This window comes from Pan troglodytes, chromosome 21, assembly GCF_028858775.2.
Source record: "Pan troglodytes isolate AG18354 chromosome 21, NHGRI_mPanTro3-v2.0_pri, whole genome shotgun sequence".
Classification (NCBI taxonomy): Eukaryota; Metazoa; Chordata; class Mammalia; order Primates; family Hominidae; genus Pan; species Pan troglodytes.
In genome coordinates this window covers 24,146,698-24,166,646 of record NC_072419.2, presented here as the reverse complement: position 1 = coordinate 24,166,646, position 19,949 = coordinate 24,146,698, and the positions used below count along the sequence as shown (strand labels likewise).

General features: G+C 55.7%; 1 protein-coding gene across 15 annotated transcripts in view; it reads left to right on the top strand.

Moving 5' to 3' along the window:
- RRBP1 (ribosome binding protein 1) overlaps positions 1-19,949 on the top strand; it is a 68,813-nt gene that overhangs the window by 33,480 nt on the left and 15,384 nt on the right. For all 15 annotated transcript variants that reach the window (XM_063803127.1, XM_063803125.1, XM_063803129.1 and 12 more), the window contains 6 exons: positions 5,864-6,012; positions 7,072-7,194; positions 12,271-12,423; positions 13,331-13,449; positions 15,386-15,539; positions 19,043-19,181. In XM_063803127.1, coding sequence (XP_063659197.1) covers positions 5,864-6,012; positions 7,072-7,194; positions 12,271-12,423; positions 13,331-13,449; positions 15,386-15,539; positions 19,043-19,181 — 837 coding nt within the window. The remainder of the gene's footprint in view (positions 1-5,863; positions 6,013-7,071; positions 7,195-12,270; positions 12,424-13,330; positions 13,450-15,385; positions 15,540-19,042; positions 19,182-19,949) is intronic.

Genomic DNA, 19,949 nt, shown 5'->3' with positions numbered 1-19,949 from the left:
CATGTTGAGGCTGGGACTCCGGTCACTGCCCCCAGACGGCTGTGGTCAGACAGCCTGGGATTAAAAATCCCCTGCCGTTTTCTGCAGGCATTAGGTAGAGTCCTAATTGCTGTTTAAACCGTATCCTCCTTGGGCCAGCCTGTGTGCCTTGGGAAGGGCCTTGCCCAGAGGTCCTCCAGGAATTGTCGTTCTTTTAAAAATATTGTGATGTGGGTTTTTTTTAACTCCAGGTATAAAATTGGTTTTGTTGAAATTTGGAGGAAAAAACAAAACTTTAGAGAGGAAAACAGTTCTTCAATCTATAGGATATTTTAAATTCCATTAGATACCATTAAATATACCAGTCCCCAAGTTTGTAGCCGATTACGTTTTTCTCCAACTAAAGGAAAAGGACTGATTGAAAGGCCCTGAATTGGGTTGTTCATGACATTATTTGTACTGAGCTCCATTGCCCTTAAAGCTGCGGATGTGACCGTTCATGGCATTTGGGGTCAAGTGCAGCTGCGCCTCCTTGGCCTGCTTCCTGTCAGGAGCACTGACCAGCGCTTGGGCAAGGCCGGGCTCTGTGGCCTGAGCTGGGCCTGGAGTCCACTGTTTGTGCACTGCCCAGGGCCTGCCTCAGCTGTGGGCAGATGAGCAATGAGTGAGAGCAGGAGTCGCGGTTTGCCTCCAGGAGCATTTGGTAGATCTTCATTTCCTCCAGGGTCTCATAAAGCTCACTTCCCCCACAGGCTCAGGAGGAGCCTTCACGGCCACAGTCCAGGAGCGAGCAGTTAGAGGCCAGCAGTAATGTTGGCCGGAGCTCCTCCCTAGAGAGCGTCTTGCGTCCCACCTCGGGGTGGGACCCTGAAGGGAGCCGGCTCCTCAGGTTGAGAGAGACAGAGATGCCCTGGACTTTGGGTCAGCAGGAATGGGGAGCTTGTCCTCAGCCTCTGAATCTTGGTCTGCAGAGGCTGATGACTGCTTGCGTGGTGCTGGGCTTCCAGGAGGCATGTGGGAGCCCTTTCCTGGGGCCCCAGGGTCTTCACCTTCTTACAGCAGACCTGAGTTTGGGTCGGGTGACTGGGGACTGCAGAGCATGGAAGGCACGCCAAGATTGCAATCTGGCTTGGGCAGCCATGCTGGGTGCCTTGGTCTGCACTGTCTGGAGTCACCCCTGTGCAGGCCCGGAGGCAGCAGCTATTCAGACTACATGTGTGTGTCTGAGGGAGGCACCCTCAGAACTGATCTGGACAATCTCTTAGGAAATGAGAGTTTTTGCCAATGGAGTTCTTCCCCAAGCCCTCAAGTCCATGCTGTTTCAGGTTCCATTGCCAGAGTCCCTGGGTTGACACCTGGGCCTCTCTCCCACCAGCTCAGCTTCCTGAATACTCGGGCCCGGATCCTGGTCCTGGGCTCTTAGGACCCAGCGGGGATAGGCTCTTAGGACCAGGGTCCAGGCCAGCTGGTCTGCCTGCTTCCAGCTGCATCCCCCTGGGCATCCTGAAATCTTTTTCTCAAATTCAAACGCTCCTTTCTAGGCATCGCTTGTTGCCTACAGAATAAAATCCAGATTCCCAGGGCCTATGAAGACTTGGACCTAGTCCAACCTCGGGTGCAAGTCTGACACGCTAGGGCCCAAAGCCCCTCACCGTGTCCTTACCCAGCTATGCTTGGCCCAAGGCCTTAAAGCCTTTCTCGGCATTGCTGCCACAACCATTCTCCAGGTCCCCCTTGTGTCACTCTTCTGCCTTATGGCCCTGTGTCCTCTGCCTCTGTTGGCCACAGCCCAACCTATAACTTAACTTTCCAGGCCCAGCAATTTACGGACTGCTGGGTATGCAGGTGGTACATACTTTGTGTCTAGAGACCACCTGGCCCTGCCTGCCCTGATCAGGGCTGCTGGGCACCTGTAGCAGCAGCTGGAGCTGAGCTGGAGCCTTTTGTGGGGCCCATCCCAGGGCCGAGGCGATAATCCCCTCCTATTAACCACCAGCTGTTGCCAGGGCTCAGGCGGCAGTTCCTGGAGTGGTTCTGATACCCTCCCCGTGGACTGAGAGAGCCAGGTGTGCACAGTGCAGGGGTGCTCCAGCAGCTGTTGTGGGGGGCTGGCCGCTGAGTCTCATGAGGCCACTTAGGGCTGAGATCCTCCTCCTATGCCTGAGCCCTGGCCATGGGGGATCCTGGAAATTATACAGAGAGAAAAGCCTCATCCAAGGACGCCACAGTTGACAGTGAGAACACTAAGTGCCTCTTTGCCAGATGAGTTTAATTTTAGGTGCCTGAGCCTCCCAGCGTGGTCGCAGAAGGGAGAGTCATTTTGAAATTTGGGGTGTGAGGTGCGTTATCTGAGCTGCTGTGAGCTGCTTGAAGGCCGGCCATGCTGATTTATTTTGCTGTGCGTTACCCTGCACCAGGCATGGTTCCAAGCACGTTGCAGCTTACTGTTTCCAGCCACGCTGTGAGGGGAACAATGATCATCCCCATTTTGTAGGCAAGGAAACAGAAGCAAAGGAAGGTTAAGCCACTTGTCCAAGGACACAGGTGGGAAGGAGCTGAACTGGGATTCGACTCCAGGCCACCTGGTCCCAGAGGCCTTGCTCTGATCTTGGTGCCCCACTGCCCAAGGACAGAGGTGACCTGCAGACTGGACGTGGCCCACGGATGTGTTTGTTCATCTGTACAGTGGTTTCATTCATTTATTTGTTTTTTATTGAGTTAGCTGTCAGCAGTAAAGATGAGAAGATAGCACTTAAAAATCTCGTTTCCAGGCTCTTGGGCAGGCCTGTGGCTTTGAGGGTTCTGGCTCAGATTCCCCCATTGCAGCCATCACCTGGAGGTGAAGTGCCGTGCCCAGGGCCACCCAGCTCAGGAGAGGCCACCCCCCTGAGCCCAGGCCTGTGTGGTTATTTGTCACAGTACCTGTCCCATTCCTGCAGGGCCTGGCCCCTGGGGTGTTGCTGTGTCCCCTGCCAGGCAGAGGTCCGGATTATCCATCAAAGTGAGACACTGGCCTGCGTCTCTACTCTTGGGTCTCCTGCTCCCTGGTCACTCCCCAGGCCTCCTGGCCTGTCCCTTCCTGGTATTTCATACCCACTAAGATGGGCAAAGTGTTAGCCACAGGAGCAAGCCCTCAGGGAGCCGAGCTTTTCCAGCATTCACTGCACCCTGGGCCTTTTGAAGTCTGTGATTTCACAGACTAGGTGTTGAGTCTGAGAGACTTAGTTTAGTGCGTTAAGATTTCACAATTCGGAAGATTACTGGTATCTTCAAGTATTTGCTGGAGCCCTAAGTGATGTGCTGGGCACGCCTTAGGCTCCCGTTAGTACGTTATTTAAATGCAACTCATCTGGAGGCCCAGAAATCCTGCCTCTGCTTCTGAGGGCTTTCCTTTTTTCTTTCAGTTGTGCTGCCCTTGATTTGGGGACAATTGAGACAGCACAGTTTTTACCTAAAAGATTTAATGAAAAATGATTTGTAAAGTTATAGCTCTCTAAAAACAGTATAAAAGGTAGTGTTTGTATGAGTGTGGCAAAGGCTGTGGAAGTTTCTGGGGGGCCATGAGAGGTGGCAGAGGAGAGCGTTAACATTTTGCTGTACGCAGCTTTGCGTTTGTTTCACGTGTTGCAAGTTTTTATTTTTCTGTTAAAATATCTAATAGAATGGAATTACGTTAGAAAGTTTTCATAAAGATTTATGAGAATGCCGCTCCAAGAACACTCTCGGGAGCACTCTGTGGACTGAGCCTGCGGCGGGTGAGCATGTGGCCACGGTGCCCCTGTGCAGGAAGCGGCGTCCTAGAGCGCGTGCCATCCAGCTGCCTTATCCAGATGTTTCCCCACCCGGCAGTGCAGTAGGGGCTGTGGGGCCTGGAAGGGTGGTCTTTAAGGAGAGAGTTCAAGAGAGGCCAGAGCTCTTGGGTGACTCTGGAACCTCTGTAGGACCAGGGGCTGCCAGGAATTCAGCAGGGGGCACTTTGGGGGTCCCCGGTTCTGGAAAGGAATAGGCCAGCCAGTCCAGGAGAAACAGAATGTGAGCCACACACGTGTGAGCCATGGATGTGATGTAAATGTCCTCAGCCACATTTAAAAAGGCCAGCAAGAAACAAATGGACTGAATGTTAATGATACGTTTTGTTTGACCCAGTTTATCCAAAATGTTATTTCAACATACAATCCATATATAAAATTATTACAGATACCTCACATTCTTTTTTTCTCATACCAAATCTTCTAAATTCCACGTGTACTTTCCACTCGTAGCACATCTCGAGTCAGGCCAGCCACGTTGCAGGTGCCCAGTAGCCACACGTGGCTGGTGCCCAGCACATCGGATGGCGCAGGACACTTTTCTGAGTCAGGAGGGGGAAATGTCCTTGCAGCCAGCAGCTAGACGCCGGCTGAAGCAGCTGCCCTGCCCAGTCTGTAACTACAGAGGTGTCTTTGAAAGAAGTGACCTCTGTCTCCTGGAAAGTGGTGGCAGTAGACACGCACCTGCAGGCTGAGGGGGAAGACAGGAAGGCTGGGAACCGAAATGTGAACTAACACGGGGGTTTCTCCCGAGAGTGAGCCATGCATGTTTTTATTTTCTTTTGGCTTTTGGGTTAGAATTTTCTCTTGTGTGTGCATTAAAATTACTTTATGTACATACACGTATTTCAGTAAAAAGAAGGTTGAAGGGGCATGCTTTTGCCAGGACCTGTTTTCGTGGCACCCATGACCTCTTAGGCCTTTGGTGTCAACATGGTTATTTTTAAACTCCCGAGCCTCACCAGGGTAAGAAGTTATAAAATAAAGGTGCTCATAGCAACCAGCTCGCCCACATCCCACGTTCCCCTCATTAAGGTATCGTGCCAAATGCTTTGACTTGTAATGAAAATATTATGACTAGTAAGTGAAAATATTGTGACAAGCCAGAGAATTGAGGGTTGCTATGGAAACCAGCCCTCTCCTTTGTCCTCCCAAGGTGGGCTTAGCTGAGGGGCTGCTGTAGGCCGGTCCGCTCTCTGATTTGGCTCATTTTTAGTGCTGTCATTCAGCTGTGGAAGAGTCCAGGCACTCAGGCGTGGCATCTTGGTTCACCCTTTCTTGCTTCCGAGGCTGCATTCAAGCCCCAATGAGAACAAAACGGTGTGTGTGGGGAGGGGCGTGGGGGGTGTCGGCAGTTTTAGTTTTTCAGAAGTGACGTTTGGTGGCAGATGGCTCCCTGTCCTCCAGGCAGTCACTCATGGACTGGCGAGTGGACAGGCCCTTTCTATAAGAACCCAGCCAGCCTTCCCTCTCCCAAACCCTGTCACTGCCTGGGCTTCATCCAGGGAGCTGGAAATAGGGTTTGCACTGATGTGTGGAAGCAGCCTCTCCTTGCCTTCTGTGCTCCTCCTGTGGCTGCAGGAGTGTGGCTCTGGGTGTCTGTGTGTGGTGGACGGTAGATTCGCTGCCCAGTCAGGTCCCACAAGGCCACGGGGCTAAGTCACGGCCAGTGGGGAGAACCGTGGTGAGCCATGCAGGTTGAGAACAGGACCAGTGCATTTGTGAGAAAAAAAGGAAGGGAGAAAAGCCTATGGAAAAAGTACGCCTTGCTTAATTTTGTTGCAGGCCATCTTGATGGTAGAAAAAAAAAAAGATGAGCTCTACTTCCACCCCAGGCAGGGACTTCCTATGGGCGAGTTAGGATGGCGCAGGGACCCATCGTTGAGTCAGTTTCTCGGTGTCCTGAAAGAGCAGGAGACACTGGAGCAGACTCGCCATGCTCAGCCTGCTGACCCCAAGCAGTCGGAGAGCTCTTCTTGGCTGTGACCGGAACCTTGTTGGTGTGATGGGCTTTGTGGCCACGTGTGTTGTGGCTTATGGGCCTAAGTCTCAGCTCTTTCCCTCTTGCTGCACAGGGCCCCCAGATGCCGACGGCCCTCTCTACCTCCCCTACAAGACGCTGGTCTCCACGGTTGGGAGCATGGTGTTCAACGAGGGCGAGGCCCAGCGGCTCATCGAGATCCTGTCTGAGAAGGCTGGCATCATTCAGGACACCTGGCACAAGGTGGGCCCACCCTCCTGCTGGCCATGCTCAGAGGCCACTGCAGCTGGCTAGGGCGGTTTCGCCCTTCCCTCTGCCACAGAGAGGACATTCATAGGGCAGCCTCCACTTCTCTTTCCTGGCAGAATTCTGCCACCCTGAGGGATCGCTCGCAGGTGCTTTGGCTTCTGTCAAGCCACCCATGGCCTGGCTCCTGAGATGGTTAGGGCTGGGGCAGGGCTCTGTATTGGCAGGGTATGGGATCTAGGGAGCTGGGGCCTAGCCAGTTTGTGGCCACAGCTCAGGGTGCAGAAAGGAAGGTATAGGGACACAGTGTGGGGCCCTGTGAGGTTCCCCAGCCCAGAAGCGCCCCTGGTTTCCGTCGTGCTGCCAGGGGCAGGTTCAGAGGCTAAGAGTTCTGAGCTATCTCGTGCCTCTGGCCAAGAGCTGCGCCCAAGAAGTGCTGTGTGGCACATTCCTTCACTGGAGTCAGAGTTCAGGGTAACTGTGCTGGAGAATTTAGTGGTTAGAGATGCTCAGGTGTGCCCTGAGGCCAGTGGGGTCACTCCCTTCCTGGCCATACACATCCTGCACAGTCTCAGTGGCACTGAGAGCTTGTCAGTCGTCACTGGGGGCTCTACTGGGTATGAGTGGCCATAGGAGATTCAGATGACCAGGGAGAGGCCTGGCTCTGCTCAGGTCACTGTCCTCAGAGTACCCGGCCCCCATACTGCAGCCAGAGGCCTACGGGCTGCACGCCCGGCTCGGGTAGGCTCCAGGCCAGAAATGGTGGCCAGCTGCCCCTCAGAGGAGCTGGCAACACCGCACTCCTAAATGCCACTCCAGGGATCCAAAGCCTTTGGCCTTGACAGTCCCAACACACGCTGGGTCAGGGGTCCCGGCAGGCTGATGGCTGAGGCGGGGCCGCCTTTCCCCACAAGTATCTGGAGTCCCAGTGGAACCCTTGACTCGAAGCCCCTGCTCCACTTCATCAAGCCCTCAGGCCTCTGCTCTTGTCCGGGGTCGGGGGATGAGCCAAGTCCCATTTGTCCCCTCTGTTAACGCATCTCTGGGTATTTCTAGGCCACTCAGAAGGGTGACCCTGTGGCGATTCTGAAACGCCAGCTGGAAGAGAAGGAAAAACTGCTGGCCACAGAGCAGGAAGATGCGGCTGTCGCCAAGAGCAAACTGAGGGAGCTCAACAAGGTACAGCCTGAGTGGGCTCGGAGATGGTTTGTCCTCTCCCGTCCTCAGAGGACCCCCGCCCCATCCACGGTGGATCCCAGGCTCCGAGATGCTGGGGCCTGCCTGGAACGTAGCTGGCTGTCAGGCTGCTGAGTAGGGACTGCTGCTTGTCTGCTGCCTAAAGAGCCAAGGGCCGGCAGCTCACCCTTGGCAGTGCTCGTGGCTCTACGGCGTGGTGGCTTCCTTTGTGGCTGTAAGAACGCAGGGAAGCGAAGCAAGGGTTTGGAAGTTAAGCAGCATCAGTTTGTGATGGGGATGGACCAGACCTGGCTTTCACTAGACAGGTCCTGCAGTCACAGGCCAGCTTTCTAGGGGCTGTGCCTGGAAAGGAGGGTGGCCACAGTAGATTCAAGGTTGTTTTCTTGAGGATTATGCAAAACCTTGTGGGGAGGGGACTGGAGGGGCTGCTCTTCTCCCTTTTTCTGATGTCAGAGGAGGGATGTGCAGGGAAACCCTGGCTCCCCATATCAGCGGATGGCGTGGCACGTAGCATTTGCACTCTGAACAGCAATCGGTGGTGGGTTGGTGCTGCCATAGGACGGGGCTGATGGCACGTTGAGGTTGTGTTGGGATCCATGGCATAGGGGCTGTTCTTCCCACTGCAGAATTCACCGGGGTCTTTCCCCACCTCTCTGCTTCTGAGGGTGGGCCCTGGTGCCCCAGCCTTCCTGGAGGAAGGGCAGGGTGAGGGGCTCCCTGGCCCTCTGGGACTGGTCAGGCCCTGTTGAAAGCTGTCTTTGCCCCATGCAGCACCGCAGGCTTGCTCTTGCCCTCTCCCTGCCTCCCTGCCTTCTCCATCCCGGGCAGCGGGCGCAGGGGGAGGGCCTGGATGGTGGACTGTCCAACAGTGTCTGGGCTACAGCCCTTCCTTCGGGTGCCTTTGTCTGCTCGAGCACAAAGAATTGGAAGTAAGGCAGCCTTACTTTTTGTCGCAAATTCAGGGTCACGGCTCTGAGCCAGATGGGAAGTTCACTGGGTGGGGGATGGGCAGGACCAGAAGACACACCTTAGATGGCCGCTCTTCGATGCTGCCCTCCACCCTGCTGGGGTGGTAGAATATCTCCCTGGCTGCATGCTCAGGGCAGCCTGTGGTCCTCATTCAGTACCCAGCCTCCTCGGAGACCACCGGCCTTGCCTCTTAGGTGAGGAGAAGGTTAACGGTGCGTGGCCTCCCTCCCACCCACACTGTGCTCCCTAAGCCTGAAGAGGTCCTGTTGGGCTCCCAAATGCTGATCTGTGAGGACCCCCATCAAACTCTGCCAGAGGCCCCTAATCTTCAGACCTAAGTCTGTCCCCCAAGCCCCAGCTCAGCCACTCACCCTGCCTCTGGCCTCACCTCTTCCCTTTCCCTACCTGTGCCCAGACAGGCTGTGCCCTTTCGTGACTCCTCTGGGGCTCTCCTCTTGCTCTTCCCTTGGCCTCTAATGCCCTTCCGTGCTTGGATGTCTGGACATTGTCTTCTTACTCTGGAAGGCTCAATTTGGTTTCCCTCCCTCAGGAGCCTTCTGGAGCTCCCATGTTCCTGTTCTGCACGGAGGTCATTGGTACAGTTAGGCATCACCTGGCCGCATCTGGCTCCTGTCAGACCTCAAGCCTGGCGGCGCAGACCCACTCTGGTGGTCTCACCAGGCTCAGCCTAGCAGGCCGCCAGTGATCAAGTGGCCACCGAGAGGGCCAGGCCACCTCGCAGCTGAGGGGAAGCCTGGAAGCATTTCTGAGTTTTCTGAGTATTTTACATTGTCTTCTTGTAAATAGTTAAATGTTTGTAGTCGATGCCTTTGGCCGTTTCTCTTCCCTGTGCTCGTGCTCTCTGTTGAGAGTCCTGAGCAGAGCCGATGTGTTTACCTTATTCTTTTTTTTTTTTTTTTTTTTTGAGACTGGAGTTTCACTGTTGTTGCCCAGGCTGGAGTGCAATGGCACGATCTTGGCTCACTGCAACCTCCGCCTCCCGGGTTCAAGCGATTCTCCTGTCTCAGCCTCCCAAGTAGCTGGAATTACAGGCAAGCGCCACCATACCCGGCTAATTTTGTATTTTTAGTAGAGACAGGGTTTCTCCATGTTGGTCGGGCTGGTCTCGAACTCCCAACCTCAGGTGATCCGCCCACCTCGGCCTCCCAAAGTGCTGGGATTGCAGCTGTGAGCCACTGTCCCTGGCCTGTTTACCTCATTCTTACGGTAACACTGCAACTGCCCAGCACTGCTGAGGGAAATGTTACGAGACAGTAAATTCCAGAGAGTGTGGCAGTTCCTCTTACCTTAATCCCCCTCAGGAGCTGGGGAGATGGATGGAACCTATGTTTTTTGTTCTAGTCCCTTCGACATGTTTTCTTTGTCCTTGTAGAGAAGTTTTTATAGTTGAAAAGGGTTTTCATTAATTCTGTTTCTTGGGGTCTGATGCTGAAGGCATGATCTGGACACACTGAGAAAGAAAATTTGGATCATCTGCTGTATCCAGGTCTCCCAAATGTGCGAAGTCCCAGCAGAGTTGGGTTCAAGGACCAATCCACACACTGTCTGCAGGAGTTGATGGGCTCAGACGCCCTTGAGAACTCTGTCCTGGCTGTCTGAGAATCTCTTGGGGGTTTGAGGAGTCCAGGCAGAGCTCCAGTGATGTAACCAAGAAGGCACAACCTTCTGGAAAAACATTCCAGCTGTCATGTTCCTGGACACCAGAACCTCTGTCCTGAAGCCATGCCTCGGACTGGCCCCGTCCTGGGCTTGGTCCCGTGTTCTGGCTTTAGGGCCCAGAAGGAGATGGGGCTGTGAAACAGAAGGAGCCCCAAGGCCCTCTGGGACCCTCAGAGGATTTACCTGGGGGTGGGGTCACGGGAGGAGTTCCTGTTACCAGGCCTTCTTGGTGGAGGTTGCTTCCTTGCTTGGCTGGGAAAGCAGGTTGGAGGTCTCTCTACAGTCCTCAAAGCTTACACCATGAGGGGCCCCACTACTCCTAGGGAACAGCGCCTGGAAGAAGTAGGGACAGAGAGTCACTTCTGAGCCAATGCTAGTGATGGTGCCAAGCCTTGTCTTCTTGTGCGCCGGAACCCCCCACCACCATCAGGAATGCTTTTCAAGAAAATAAATCTGACTCTTGCAACTGAATTAAGAATTTGACAAGCAGAAGGAACCCTGGGACTCTGAGCTCTTTGAAGAAAAAGAAACCATAGAGAGCTAAACAGCTGCACTGAGGACAAGTGACTTTTCTCTGCTCTTTGAAAAGCCTAGAGGCAAAGGAGGGGGAAGATCCCATTGAATCCTGGCGGCCTTGGGATGCTGACCCCCAGGAGATAGGGGTCTGCAGACCCTGAGCGGGGTGGACCTTGGAACTGCACAAGGCCTGCCCAGGGCTGGGAAGGGTGTCTCCAGGTGGCAGAGGAGGGCTGAGGATGACCCAAGTGTGGCTTCCCAACCAGCCATCCATGTGGCTGTGGGAATGCCTGGTCTCCCTGAGCTTTGGTTTCTTCGCAAGGCTGGACCATCTACTTGGAAGGGCCGTTGTGTGGGAAACTCAGCAAAGAGAGCGGCCTCCTCTCTGCTGGTGTTTGGAGGCTTCCAGCCATCCCTACCACACCTGTCTGCCAGCAGTGGGCCGGTGGGGCCACGTGTGTTAGAGGAGGAAGTGCGGAGGGGTCCTGGAATCACCGCTGAGCTGTCCTCCCTTTCCCCAGGGGCTTCCCAGCCCACACAGAAGGGCAGGCGTCCTCATTCCTCCCCTTTCTGGGAACCCCTTGGTCTTGTACAGTCCTAGGTTTGGGCCCCACCCCTGCCTCTTAGAGCTGCTCCCCAACCTTGGACAAGTGTGTCCTCTCCAAGGCTCTGTGACCTCAGCTTGGATGGGGATTGTAATCCTCGTCTTCCAGAGAAAATTAAATGGGACAGTGCTGGGGCACAGTGTCAGCTCCTCCCGCCCCCCCACTTCTGTAGCTCATCAGTGAAGCAGACCTGCAGGCTCCTGTGGGCCTCTCACCCCGGGCAGAGCCAAAAAGATGATTGTCTTTGAACAGTGAGGCCAAGGGTCCCAGGAGGTCCCAGAGAGTACCAGGAGCACGGAACAGCACCAGCACCCAGTGGCTCCTCCTCAGGGTTCTTTCCCATCTCAGGCAAGAGGGACACTCTGGCCTTTGGGACAGGCCTCCCTACAGTCCTGGTCTGGGGAGGGGACGGACTTCCCCGCTCCTGGCCCACTGCCCATGGAGCAGCCTTGACGCTCGTGGGACGCTTGTGCCCTGGTCACCCAGGCCTGCTGTGTTTATGATATGTATTCACATCACATCAGTGCTGGTCTGTCCAGGCCTGCTAGACAGGGAACACCCCCACCCCAGGGGCTCATTGTGTCAACCTTTCCTTGAGTTGTCACCCTGCCTCCCTATGGTTTCTGGTTGAGGCCATCCCTCTGGGATGACACAGACCATGGCCAGCCTGCCCATCCTGCTCTGTCCCTGCTGGAGACGCCGGACCCCCCAGACTCGGCATCCATGTTCACCTGTGGGTATCTGGCACTGATCGGAGCCGATGTCCCCCTGGGTGGAAGACAGAGCGACTGCCTGCAGAGACCCATGCCCTACCCCCAGCCACGGCGGAGCTGGCAGCTGGCCCCACCCCCACCCTAGCCATCAGGGCTTGCCGCCTTTCAGTCCTGATGAAGGCACTTGAGTAGAAGTAGGTGTCCCAGGGGCCTGGATGTTGGTGACTGAGTCAAGCCGGGGTGTTGTCATCACAGCAGGGCCGAGCCAGTGCCCTGGAGAGCCAGCGACAGCACCGTGTGTCTCTGCTGTTCCTGCCGCATCTGCCACCTCCACTGTGGCCAAGGCCTGACATTGAGCCCACAACCGGCCAGGGCCAGCAGGGTTTCCAGGGATCCCTTGTTGTCTGTCGTCGTTCCCGCTGCAGCTGGCTTGAGTCTAGCCGAGAACCTGGCCAGCAGGAGGGGTCTGTGCTCTGCTCTCCAGCCTCCCAGCCCGGGTGATGCTCTTGCTCCCTTCTGATAGGCTCCTGCCCTGCAAGGCTTACCAGCCCCTCTCTCTGCTACTTTCCCCCCAGGAGATGGCAGCGGAAAAGGCCAAAGCAGCAGCCGGGGAGGCCAAAGTGAAAAAGCAGCTGGTGGCCCGGGAGCAGGAGATCACGGCTGTGCAGGCACGCATGCAGGCCAGCTACCGGGAGCACGTGAAGGAGGTGCAGCAGCTGCAGGGCAAGGTGGGTATAGTGGCTGGCGGGGACATGGGAAGGGACAGGACCCAGTCCCGGTCCAGGACGGAGGGAGCCAGAGAGGCCCAAAGGGTGAGGCATGAGGAGGGGGTTGAGGATGCCCACAGGGGTCTGTAAGGTCTGGTCAGGTTTAGGAGTCCAGGGGCTGTTGGATTTGGCTGGACAGGGTCTGGCAGCCCAAGTGTGTGTATAATGTTAAAAGCCAGGGAGGTATGAAATACATTTTAAAGAACACTTTTCAAAAGAGCCTAGTCTCAGATGGCCAGCCCTGTTGTCTGTGAAGTTCTCACCCTTCATGTGAACCTAGAGAAACGCAGGCTCTATCTTCTTTCCACATGGTTGGGAGGATCCCATAATACTAAGGCCTGAAAATCACACAGCTCCAGCGTGGGGCTCCAGGCCAGCACTGGGCGGCTGCCCAGACTGGCCCTGTAGTCAAAGTCTGAAGCCTGCACCCTGCTCATAGTGGGCTGCGACCTCCTCCCTGCTGCATGTCTCAGGACGTGCCAGAGGTCAGAGGGCAGGAATCGAGGCTTCCTCAGGGGGGTTAGAGGCGGTGCATGTGCTTTGTCTTAGAACAGTCAACCATGTGACCTTGGAGGCAGATGTTCATGGGGTGTGTCAGAGACCCTGGGCTGAGTGTTCAGCCTCGGGCAGGCCATGAGCAGTGAGGAGCGAGAGAGGTGTCGCTGGGTGTGGGAGTCATGCTTGGCCGCTTAAGCTTCGCAATTTTCAGGCCTCTTGTTTTATGGGATCCTCTTAACTTCCACGTGGAAAAGGTGGAGGCTTTTGGGGGTTTTCTTTTGTGGGCTGTGTCTTCACTAACCACTGCTCAGAAGTCAGTTCTGTGTGTGAGGCTGAGCTGCCTCTGATGCCCTTGCCCGTGACTTTCCAGATCCGGACTCTTCAGGAGCAGCTGGAGAATGGCCCCAACACGCAGCTGGCCCGCCTGCAGCAGGAGAACTCCATCCTGCGGGATGCCTTGAACCAGGCCACGAGCCAGGTGGAGAGCAAGTAAGCTGAGCTTTCCTGCCTCAGCACCTCCCCAAGGGCTCTGGAGCGAGGAAGGCTTCACGAGGCTGCGGCCAGGGCAGCTGGCACAAGAGCCAGGCATGGGCCCTACATGTGTGCGGAGCCGTCCTGACCTTCCATCTCCCGTCTGGGTTCTGGGCCCCTGAGTCTTCTAACAGGTGGCCCAGCGTCCCTGTGGTGGCTGGTGGTGGGCCTCGACTGTGCCCTGGAGCACAGCCTCCTGCTCTGCAACACCCTTGCTTCAGATGCACTGGTACTAGGGAGGGTTTCCAGCACCCACCTGCCTAGCGGGGTTCTCATCTCAGTGTTGTCTCTGAGTTGCTGAAGCACCGCAGCCCACAGCAAGTGGGCCGGACGGAGGGTGCACTTCCCCTCCGGAGTTAAGTACAGCCGCACTTCTGCTTCCCTGATTTAAGCATTACACCCTCAGCGGCGGCCCTCGAGAAACCCACTGCAGTGTCTTTAGTTGCACATTTCTTTGCTTTCTCTGGTCCGAAGTGTCCTGCAGGGACTTGGCAGAGCTCTGTGTTATCCCGAAAGCCTCTGCTCTCACCAAGGCAGGGGCTGACCACAGCAGAGCACCCTGGTACCCTTAGTCCTTGTCTGGGAGTCGGGTCAGGGGAAGTCCAGTGTGGGAGCTGGACAGGGAGGGGAGCCGGGCCAAGTGTCTGTTTTGACTATGGCTCCCTCTGACGTGGAGTGAGATCCAGCAGCTGCCTTCCCCTCTGCCTGTCCCCTCTGGGTCCCCTTCCTGAGCCATCGGCTGGTTGGAGGTTTGTGGCTGCTGGTTCCCCAAAAGCCACAGCAGAAGGCAAATGTGGGGACTGAGAAATTCTCTGGCGTCTCCCCACATAGGATCTGCTGTGGCCTCCTTACTGGGTAAGGCTCTAAAGCCAGGAGACTTGTCACACTGAGGCGGTGGCCCTGCCAGTCCAGAAGCTCTGGCTGGTGGGTGGCTCTCAGCAGCGGGATGTGTTTTCCCAGGCCCACTTCAGAGCTCCCAGTCCATCTTGAGGGCACCACACGACCTTCCGCCTCCCTCCTAGGTCACTTGAACCTTGGCCTTGTGAAGCATGGAGCTGATGGCCCTACAGTGGGCTTTGGTGTGGCCTCCCCGGTACAGACGAGGCAGCCCCCAAGTCAGAGAGGTGGGACCCACCACCCCGCAGGCAGCAGAGCAAATCTAGCCTCAGCCTGGTTTCCCAGCTCCGCCTGGCCTGGTGCTGCGTCCCAGGCTTTGGGACAGTCTCGTCTGGTGGTGTCCTTTGGTTGGACAGTCAGTCTTTGGCCTTGAGGCAGCGTCTGCTAGTGAGGGAGTGGCATCCTGATCACATGCCTTACGCTGGAAAGGCAGGCCTCCAGCTGCCCCCTTTTCCTTTAAGTCTCCTTCTGTAACTCCGGAACATTCCTCCCAGCTCCCGAGACCCAGCTTTTGAAGTGCAGTCCTAAAGGGTCTGTTTTGTAAGCACCTCAGGCTCTGGCTCTGGGCAGCCTCCCCAGCCTGGCCCTGGTCCAGCTGGCCAGTGAGGGGGCACGTGGACTCCGTGGGCTGCTGCCCACAGGCCTACAGGGCGTCAAGGCGGGTGGATCTTCATCTCGAGGCTGGTTTGCACCCAGAACTGTGTTGCTGTTTTCTGTGAATTTCTGGCTGTTTCTGGGAGGGGCTCCCCTGGGATGCTTTAGTGCACATTTGCTCTATGCTGTCTCTGGTTCATGCAGTATATGGGTAAAACAATGTCTTCAACAAAACACATGCCCAACCCCACACAGCTGATAATGGAAAAGTGGCTTTGGTAATGGCTTCAAGACTTGGGCAACTGCTTACTTACAAGAGAGCTGGAGTCCTGGAGGGAGGGCTTGGACCACCGATCCCATCACCCTTTTCTTTCCATTAGTCGGGCTGGTGACTGTCTTGCAGGCAGAACGCAGAGCTGGCCAAGCTTCGGCAGGAGCTCAGCAAGGTCAGCAAAGAGCTGGTGGAGAAGTCAGAGGCTGTGCGGCAAGATGAGCAGCAGCGGAAAGCTCTGGAAGCCAAGGCAGCTGCCTTCGAGAAGCAGGTCCTGCAGCTGCAGGTGAGTCGGGGCAGTGGCCGCCTCAGTGCCCTGTTCACTGTCCAGCAAGCCTGTCTGCATAGTGGGGATGGGCCCAGGCTGGCTGTGCCACACTGGGCACCCGTTTCTAGCCTTGACTGGGACAGATGATGGTGTCTGCAGGGCTGGGGCTCAAACTCTTCACCTTAGTCTCCTTGGTAGTAGTTACAGCTGGCATCAAGCGGGAGCTTTCTGTATGCTAAGCACTGTTCTGAGCATTTTCAAGCATTAACTCAGCCACTTTTCCTTGTAACCCTATGAGGTAGGCACTGGTAGTGTCTGCATTTTTACCCATAAGGGAGTTTGAGGCGCAGAGAAGTTCAGCAACTACCTCAAGTTCACCCAGCCAGGACATGGCAGAAGCAGAATTTGAACCCCAAGTCTCGCTCTGGAGCCGTGTTTTTCCTCCCATACTTGCCCCCACTGTGGTACTGCAGCTCTGGAGCAGCCAGCTGAGCCCACAGGCTGTGGACGCAGCCTCTGGCTTCAAGGCCAGTGGGGTTTCTTCTTTCTCAGCCTCTGGGTGTGGCCTTGAGGCCTGTTTTCCCAGGAGGGTGCCTGTTCTCCTTCAGAGGGAGGAAGATTGTCCCCCTGTCCCCAGGGGGACACGGGCAGCATGCAGCATGTTTTCCCAGCCCAGAGGCCTTGCCTGATGAATTCCCATCCGTCTGCTGGCCTGTGTTGGGCAGGTGGACCCCACATAGGGCTGTTACCCAGGGCATGAGGCACCTTGATGTCATGCCCACTTGGGTTTAACTTTTCTGGATAATGAGGAGACCCCAGGGGCTTAGGGCCCTTTTTCTGTCCCATCATTGAAACCAGGCTGTAGTGCGTGGGGGCATTAGTGCTGCCTCTTGGAAGGAGCTAGAACAGACACGAAATTTTAAGAGTGATGTTTGAGCGTGTGCAAGGACTAAAAGAGAACACGGACAAAGAAACAGTTTGAATTGGGGTGGAATTGAGATGGATAATTTGGTGTTTTCTGATGTTCATGTGAAGCAGACCCACTCAGAACAGGGAGTTGAAAAGCTGTGGGGTGTGCCTGCCCATGGTTGTGTTTTAAAGGCTCCTGGACGGTTGTGGTCCATCTGGGCCTGGAACTGGGCTTGGTCTGTCACCATCACGTGTCATTCCTACGAAGGATCTAGCCAGAGCCCCCAGGCTCCCAGTATCTCCTGTCCTCTCCAGACTCAGGGTCCTTGTCCACAGCCTGGGGCTGGGCAGAGGATTCCCTGCTCTCCAGTCTGACACCAAAGATGCTGTGCCTGTCAAGTCTGTGATTGACAGTGAGGCCTTTGGCGCCAGCTGTCGGGTTCAGGTCCTGGCTCTGCCACTTCCTAGCAAGTTATTTCAGAGCCTCAGTTTCCCCATCTGTACTATGGACAGGATAGTAGGAGCTGTCCTGCAGGGTGACTGTGGGAGTTAACCATGCTGTTACACCCAGAGTGCCTAGGACTAGATCAGTGCTTTTCAGAAAAAGAGCTCAATGTGAACTCTACAAAATTTTATTCGAGATATCTCCAAGTCAGACTGGCGGTTGAGGTTGTAGAAAATGTCTCTTTTTTGCTGAGGTGAAAATGGGGCTCTTTCCATATTGTGACTGTCCTGCCTTCACCTGAGGCCCCTTCACTGCCAGCCAGCTCTGCAGGAATGAGGGCGGGGGTGGCCTGTGCTGACCTTCGGTCCTGGAGCACTGGCATCAGGGAGGTGCCCTGCCCCTCGTTGCCTGTCTCTCCCCGGACGGCCTCTTGGGGCCTGCTTGGAAGAAAGTACCCATTGAAGGTGCTGATGACATCCTTCTAGAAGAACTGAATCTTAGAAATCCAGGAGGGCCTTGTGAAAGTCCCCAGCTGGGCCCGCCCAGCCATGGGACCCGCTTCTGAAATTGTTCAGTGTGATTGGCTGTGCTAACAACATTCTCTTCAAGGCAAAGACAGTTGTCACCTCAGGTCTTAAGATGGAGGCCCGTGGTTTCCATCAAAGATTTTAAGTTTGGGGTTCCTGAAGGTGGGTGGGTTTTTGTTTGCTTGTTGCTGGAATCAGAGTTCTAATCAATGTTAGTAACAAACGGAAGAACATGTGTGGTCAGTCTCCCTGCAGTCTGAGCTGGAGTTCCTTTTCTTAAAGAAAAAAAGCAGCAGCAGCTGGTGTGTTTTCTTCCAGTCGTGCAATGACCCTGCCCTGTGTATCCTGGTCGAGGCAGAGGTGTGAGGGTGTTGGAGCCGGTGGGTGCAAGGCAGGCTCCTGCCCAGGACGCCTGGCAGAGGAGAAGCAGGTGTGCTTTCTGGGAGCAGCTTGCAGTCACTCCTTTCGTTTCCTCCCTAGGAGTTGGAACTGAGTAATCCCCTGCTACGTTCTAATGCAGAAAGCACTGCCCATCCTAAAGCCGCCCCCAGTTTTCACTGCACAGTACACGTGAACCACGGCCTAGTGGCCACCTCCTTGGTGATGGCTTCACTGGCTCCAGCCACGCCTCTGCCCGGATGGTGCTCATCTGAGCAGTTACCCCAGCTCCAGGTTGTGCAGCCATTGCCCTAAAAGAACATGAAAACGGATGTGGATGGGATCAGCTTGGTAAAGGCATTGACGAGGGATAACTCACAGCCTCTTATTTAAACAGCAGCCATCTGTTGATGCCCCTCTTACCTGGTTCTGCCCCCAGACAAGCTTGTTAATGAATAATCAGTGGTCGGGCTTTTTGGAGAACTGAGTTCTCCAAAGGGCTGGTTAAATGGAGGCCTTGGCCAGCACTTCTGCCCCAGTGTGTGGGAATCCTTTACAGGTGGATGAGGGTGTCCTGTGGGGCACCGATTGGGACTGCCAGAGCCTGCCTGACGCTGAGCCGGGAACTGGGCAAACACTGAAGCTCTGTGTGGCTCCTAAACAAGGGTGTGGTGGGCCTGTCTGTCCTGAGTGAGGAAATGTCTCTGAGATACTTTTGAAGCCTGTGAAATTGCCATTTTTGTAGGTAAAAATGGTCAAACACTGACAATTTCATGTGTGGTTCAACCTAATATTAAGAACTAAGAGCACTGCCCTATAGCGTGATCGCAGTGGTGCACCGTGCGTGTGTGTGTGTAACGCATGGAGCTGCAGGTGGGAGACCCACCAAACTGTCCGCCCCTGGGAGAGGAATCGAGGACTGGATTGGGAAATGTCGCTAGTTTACTCTGAATCAGTATCTTTGGACTCTTGCAGTAACCACGTCTTCATGAATCACTTGAGAATGTAAAAATAGGGACTCAGAAAAGAACTGGGAAGTGAGTGTGGATCCCTGGCAGCTGCCTTCTCCCCATGAAAGGGTTCTGGCCGAAGTGAAGCCTGTGCGGGTTCTAGAGCCTTGAGGGATGCATTTCCTTCCCGCATGGACCAGAGACTGCATGGGGCTTTGGTGGGGTAAAGAGCTCTGTCCGCCTCCACCGCAGAGCCGCTGAGGGCCTGGTCCTTCCACGTCTTCACTGCCCCACTCCCCTGCCCGTCCCCAGGCGTCCCACAGGGAGAGTGAGGAGGCCCTGCAGAAGCGCCTGGACGAGGTCAGCCGGGAGCTGTGCCACACGCAGAGCAGCCACGCCAGCCTCCGGGCGGATGCCGAGAAGGCCCAGGAGCAACAGCAGCAGATGGCCGGTAAGGGCGGCGGCAGTGGGGCCGGGGGTTCAGTGCAGGGTGCTGGGTCTGCATGCCAGCCCAGCCCCACTGCCAGTACCACAACTCAGTGGGTTAGGCCTGTTGGGTGAGGGCAGAACGGATCCCTTGACTGCCCCTCAGAAAGTCAAAGAGCAGGGGATTATGCCCAGTCAGGGGCTGGCAGGGGGCACAGTCAGCCTATAGGCGCAGTCCAGAGGTGGGGGGGTGGAGCTGTGAGGATGGGACCTACAGGGGCTAGAAGTGGGGGGCAAGGCCTGTGAGGGCCTGGTGTGCATGGGAGCAGGGCATATGGGGGTGGAAGGCACTGCTTCCCTCCCAAGCCTGGGTCCGCAGTGGCTGTGGGTGAGCCAGGGAGATCCTGAGGCATCTCAGCTAAATGTGTGTTCTGGGCCTTTCTACTCTCCCAGCTCAGTCAGCTCAGGAGGCCAGGCAGGATTTACAAGCCTATGGTTCCCTTGCTCCAGTCGATCATGGAAAGGGTGACAGGGATGGAGGGCCGAGAGCCCCTGGAGAAAGGGAGCTGAAGGTGCCAGTGAGAGGCCCGTGGCCCTTGGCTCACTGGTGCTTACCGAGCCCCTCCCCAGGCCAAGCACTGCTGTGGGTGCCGGGCGGGGCTGGACTGGGGGTTACACGACAGAGTCACCTGCAAGGACAGGGTTGCACAGCAGGGCCCTCTACACAGGGACTGTGTTCAGGGCAGGGTTGGCAACTGTTTCTGTGAGGGATGGATGGTGAATGCTTCTGGCC